Below are 5,587 nucleotides of genomic sequence, written 5' to 3'. Positions count from 1 at the left end.
AGGTACATACTTATCAAGGACACGCAGTAGCTGCTCCTTGAATAAGCTCCACATTTCAATTGTGCCCATCCCCTGCAGTTTCCTTCCCCATCCTACGCATCCTAAATCTTGCCTAATCGCATCATAATTTCCTTTCCCCCAGCTATAATTCTTGCCCTGCGGTATATACCTGTCCCTGCCCATCGCTAAGGTAAACCTAACCAAATTGTGATCACTATCACCAAAGTGCTCACCTACATCTAAATCTAACACCTGGCCGGGTTCATTACCCAGTACCAAATCCAATGTGGCATCGCCCCTGGTTGACCTGTCTACATACTGTGTCAGAAAACCCTCCTGCACACACTGGACAAAAACTGACCCATCTAAAGTACTCGAACTATAGTATTTCCGGTCAATATTTGGAAAGTTAAAGTCCCCCATAACAACTACCCTGTTACTCTCGCTTGAAGGCAGACAAGTCCCCAGGGCCTGATGGCCTACATCCTAGGGTCTTAAAGGAAGTGGCAGAGGAGATAGTGGATCCATTGGTTATAATATTCCAAAATTCCCTGGATGCGGGGAAGGTTCCAGTGGATTGGAAAAATGCTAATATAACGCCCTTATTCAAAAAGGGAGGGAGGCAGAAAGAGGAAACTACAGACCAGTTAGTTCAACATCTGTCGTTGAGAAATTGTTAGAATCCATTATTAAGAAAGTAATAACAGGACATTTAGAAAATCAAAACGCAATCCATCAGAGTCAGCATGGTTTTATGAACGGTAAATCACATTTGACTAATTTGCGAGAGTTCTTCGAAGATGTCACAAGTAAAGTGGATAATGGGGATTCTGTAGATGTAGTATATCTGGACTTCCAGAAGGCATATGATAAGGTGTCGCACAAAAGGTTAATACACAAGGTAAGATCACATGGGGTTAGGGGCAATTTTTTAGCTTGAATAGAGGATTGACTAACCAACAGAAAACAGAGAATTGGGATAAATGGGTCCTTTTCTGGTTGGCAAGATGTAACTAGTGGGGTGCCACAGGGTTCAGTCCTCGGGCCCCAACTATTTACAATCTATATTAATGGCTTGGATGCAGGGATAGAAGGTACTATAGCCAAATTTGCAGATGACACTAAAATAGGTGGGATAGTAAGCTGCAATAAAGAAATAATAAATTTACATATGGATAGGTTAGGTGAATGTTCCTAAGCTCAATCCAGATGGCCTCATTTGATGATCCTTCTATGATATTATCCCTCCTCACAGCTGTATTTGCTTCTCTAACCAAAATTGGCACTCCCCCTCCCTTTTTAATCCCCCTCTCTATCTCGTCTGAAAACCCTATAACCAGGAACATTGAGCTGCCATTCCTGTCCCTCTTTAAGCCATGTTTCTGTAACAGCTATGATATCATACTGCCACGTTTCTCTCTATGCCCTCAGCTTGTCTGCTTTATTTGTGACACTCCTTGCACTGAAATATATATATACTTGAGCACTGCCAAACTCGTTTTTTTTTTAAATTTTCTATCCTTTGTTTCCTCTGTCTTCCAGACTCATCCATTAATTTTCTGCCTTCCATTTCCATTTCTGATTTTGGCCCATCAGTCTACCCAAGGGCTCCCAACCCCCTGCCAAACTAGTTTCAACCCTGCCCAACAGCAGTAGCAAACCTCACGGCAAGGATATTGGTCTCGGCCCTATTGAGGTGCAAACCGTCTAGCTTGTACAGATCTCACCTCCCCTAGAGCTGGTTCCAATACCCCAGGAATTTAAAGCCCTCCCTCCTGCACCATCTCTCCAGGCACGCATTCATCCTCCTATTTCTATGCTCACTAGCGTGTGGCACTGAGAGTAATCCAGAGATTATTACCTCCGAGGAACTGCTTTTCTGCAACTTCTGACTGTTCACCCTTCCCCTTACAAATGTTCTGCAGCTGCTCTGTGACATCCTTGACCCTGGCACCAGGGAGGCAACATACCATCCTGGAGTCCACGTCGATGGCTGCAGAAATGCTGGTCTGTTCCCCTAATTATCTAATCCCAACCATTACTTCTCTTCGATTCTTCTTCCTTCCCACCCATGTAGTTGAGCCACTCATGGTGCCCCAAACCTGGCTCATGCTACACATTTGAGGAATCATCTCCCTCACCAGCATACAAAATGGAAAACCTGTTCGTAAGCGAGATAGACTCACAGGACTGCTGCACTACCTGCCTGGTCCTCCTAGACTTTCTGGTGGTCACCCATTCCCTCTATGCCTGCATGCTCCTAACTTGCGGCATGACAAAGGAAGATGGTTGTGATTATTGGAGGTCAATCATCTCAGTCCCAGGACATCACTGCAGGAGTTCCTCAGGGTAGTGTCCCAGGCCCAACCATCTTCAGCTGCTTCATCAATGACCTTCCCTCCATCATAAGGTCACAAGTGGGTATGTTCACTGATGATTGCACAATGTTCAGCAGCATTCATGACTCCTCAGATACTGAAGCAGCCCATGTCCATATGCAGCAAGACCTGGATAACATCCAGGCCTGGGCTGATAAGTGGTAAGTAACATTCGCACCACACAAGTGCCAGGCAATGACCATCTCAAACAAGAGAGAATCAAACCATCTCCCCTTGACAGTCAATGGCATTACGATCGCTAAATCCCCATTATCAAAATCCTGGGGGTCACCATTGACCAGAAACTAAACTGGACCAACCACATAAATGCTGTGGCTACGAGAGCAGGTCAGAGGCTGGGAATTCTGCGGCGAGTAACTCACCTCCGGACTCCCCAAAGCCTGTCCACCATCTACAAGGCACAAGTCAGGAGTGCGATGGAAATTCTCCACTTGCCTGGATGAGTGCAGCTCCAACAACATTTAAGAAGCTCGACACCAACCAGGACAAAGCAGCCCACTTGACTGGCACCCCATCCACAAACATTCACTCCCTCCACCACCGACGCACAGTGGCAGCAGTGTGTACCATCTACAAGATGCACTGCAGCAATGCACCAAGGCTTCTTCGAAAGCACCCTCCAAACCTGCTACCTCTACCAACTAGAAGGACAAGAGCAGCAGGTGCATGGGAACACCACCACCTGCAAGTTCCCCTCCAAACCACACACCATCCTGACTTGGAACTATATCGCCGTCCTTCACTGCCGCTGGGTCAAAATCCTGGAACTCCCTTCCGAACAGCACTGTGGGTGTACCTACCCCACATGGACTGCAGCGGTTCAGGAAGGCAGCTCACCACCACCTTCTCAAGGGCAATTAGGGATGGTCAATAAATGCCAGCCTAGCCAGCAATGCCCACATACCCTGAACGAATATAAAAGACCACCTCCTTAAACGTGCTATCCACGTACTCCTCTGCCTTGCGGATGCGCCAGTGACTCCAGCCGCCGCTCGAGTTCCGAAACCTGGACCTCAAGTTTCTGCAACTGGTGGCACTTCCTGCAGACGTGTTTGTTAAGACCACCTGAAGCGTCCACGATCTCCCACATACCACAGGAAGCACATTCCACTCGGCCGAACGGCCCTGCCGTACTTTAATCTTACTTTTAAACTAGTCACTAGTAGAATGTAAAATTACAGACCCTCAATCACCAATCAGCTCCTTCTCCTATAGGTAGTTAAGGGTTATTAAAACTTTTACGTATTTCTATTAACTTGACCTTATCTTTATCCTGACTCTCTACTGTGTGCGACAAGTGGAAGTGGAGATACCAATGGGTTCCCCCGGTCCTCCCTCCCATCCTGTGGGCAAGGGCTCCCTACTCTTCTGTCCCGTCATGCGGGCAGTGTCACTGCTATCTCTGCACCAAGAGCTGTGGGAGGATGAGCGGAGCACAGGCGATCCCTGCAAAGGATTCAGGGAAATGTAGGTCCCTCTCCCACTCGTCTGTGCCGATGTTATAAACCTGCACGATACTGGTCACGTTGTTCAAGTGCCAGTTATAACCTCCCACCACATAAATCTTTCTCTGTAACACACAGCAACCAGCCTCAGACTGGCCGGTCCTCATCGGACTGACGCTGGTCCACTGATCAGTCTCAGGGATGTAATATTCAACAGCCAGAACATCGAAGCAGTGATCAACATGGTCCATACGGCCGCCTATTGCGTAAATCCGCCCATTGGCTCCGACCATTGAGTGTAGGACCCGTGGCTCGTTCATTGGAGCTTTGAATTCCCACAGGTCGCTTTCGGGAGTATAGCAGTGTAGAGATTTCTTATCCTCAATGGTGATGCCATAGCCCCCAGAGATATAGAGCTTGCTCCCGTCGGACGTTCCCGCATGTCCCCAAGTGCGACGTTTCAGGCAGCACACGCTCGTCCATTCATTTCTTCGCGGAGAGTAACGCTCGACTGTGGAGAGGCTCCCAGACCGATTGCGGCCTCCAGTGGCAAACAACATTCCCTGCAGCACGTCCAGCTGGAACTGAATGCGAGCCTCCTGCATGGACCGAATCCGTAGCCAGTGATTGAGGTGGGGGTCGTAGCGGAAACACCAGCTGACTGCCCCTTCCCCACTCCTGTACTGTAGGTGCTGACCTCCCACCACATATACAAAGTTATCCAAGACAGCGACGCAGGCATGACTGCATCCTACCTCCATCTCTGGTCTCTCTACGAACTGACGTGCATTCCCATCGGCAAGAGCAAAGACTTTGCGGCTGACCGTCCGGTCGTTGTCAGTGTAGGGAGTGCCACCAAAGGCGACGAGGGAGACGGTGTCTGAGCGGATTCTGGAGCGGGCAGACTGCATCTCATGTTGTCGGAATGGTAGGATCTGGTAGTTGAAGGCTTCCAGCAGATAGTGACGACACATAGCATCTTCCACCATCACAGCCTGCGTCTGGACATTGTCCACTAGTTCAGTGGATTTCATCAGGGGGAAGCGGATGTGGCAGAGGACCAGGTTGGCACTAGCTCGTCGTGACTCATCATACTGCAACCAGCGGATGGCAGCGTGAAACAGGTCGACCTCACTGCAGTTCTTCAGCTTGTTGCTCTTCAGAAAGAAGACAAGTCGCTCGAGGGGAAGGTGCAGAAAATCCTCCTCCTCTGCGATTTGCAGAAAGTGAGCAAAGGTGAAGACATCCACTGACTCTTTCAGGGAGGAAAGGCTAAATGTGGTGGCCATCTGCCCAATGTTGAGGCAGGTCTCCACACTCATGGCTGACTTCAGGAACTGCTCACACAATTCCACCACAGGCACAATCTGCAGGAAGACGGCAGCTCCCAGCACATCTTGGATACAGTCGAGGTCCAAGGTCACCTCAGCACTGTACGCAAAATCAATGATGTGTTTCAAGCCCTTGGCAGACACACCCTTCAACTCAATGACATCCTGGACTGCTTCCCGCATTCCCCCGGTGAACATTGCCCTACAAAAGAAGAAATACATACAAGAAATCAACCAAACACATGCAGATGTATGACCCTGTCATTATCACATTGCCTATGTGGGATCCCACAAACTGGCTCCACGTTTCCTGTATTATTACTCGTAACTCCTCCAAACCTCTTCTGCTCTAAACAGAATAATCCCAGTCTCTGCACTCCCTCACTCCTGTTACAAAAGTAAAATAGCATGT

At 48.6% G+C, this 5,587-nt stretch overlaps 1 protein-coding gene across 1 annotated transcript; it reads right to left on the bottom strand.

Moving 5' to 3' along the window:
• Positions 1 to 735: 735 nt before the first annotated feature.
• klhl26 (kelch-like family member 26) lies at positions 736 to 5,373 on the bottom strand. Its single transcript, XM_068015949.1, has one exon. It carries the CDS (start codon positions 5,371 to 5,373, stop codon positions 3,796 to 3,798), a length of 1,578 nt encoding a protein of 525 aa, XP_067872050.1. The 3' UTR covers positions 736 to 3,795.
• Between the last annotated feature and the right edge of the window lie 214 nt (positions 5,374 to 5,587).

The sequence above is a fragment of the Heterodontus francisci genome, chromosome 36 (assembly GCF_036365525.1).
Source record: "Heterodontus francisci isolate sHetFra1 chromosome 36, sHetFra1.hap1, whole genome shotgun sequence".
Lineage (NCBI taxonomy): Eukaryota > Metazoa > Chordata > Chondrichthyes > Heterodontiformes > Heterodontidae > Heterodontus > Heterodontus francisci.
Note: the sequence above shows the minus strand (reverse complement) of the source record. Positions and strands in the feature narration are given on the sequence as shown.

Coding starts and splice junctions, on each gene's coding strand:
- klhl26 (XM_068015949.1), bottom strand. CDS start 5,373: ATGTTCACCGGGGGAATGCGGGAAGCAGTCCAGGATGTCATTGAGTTG.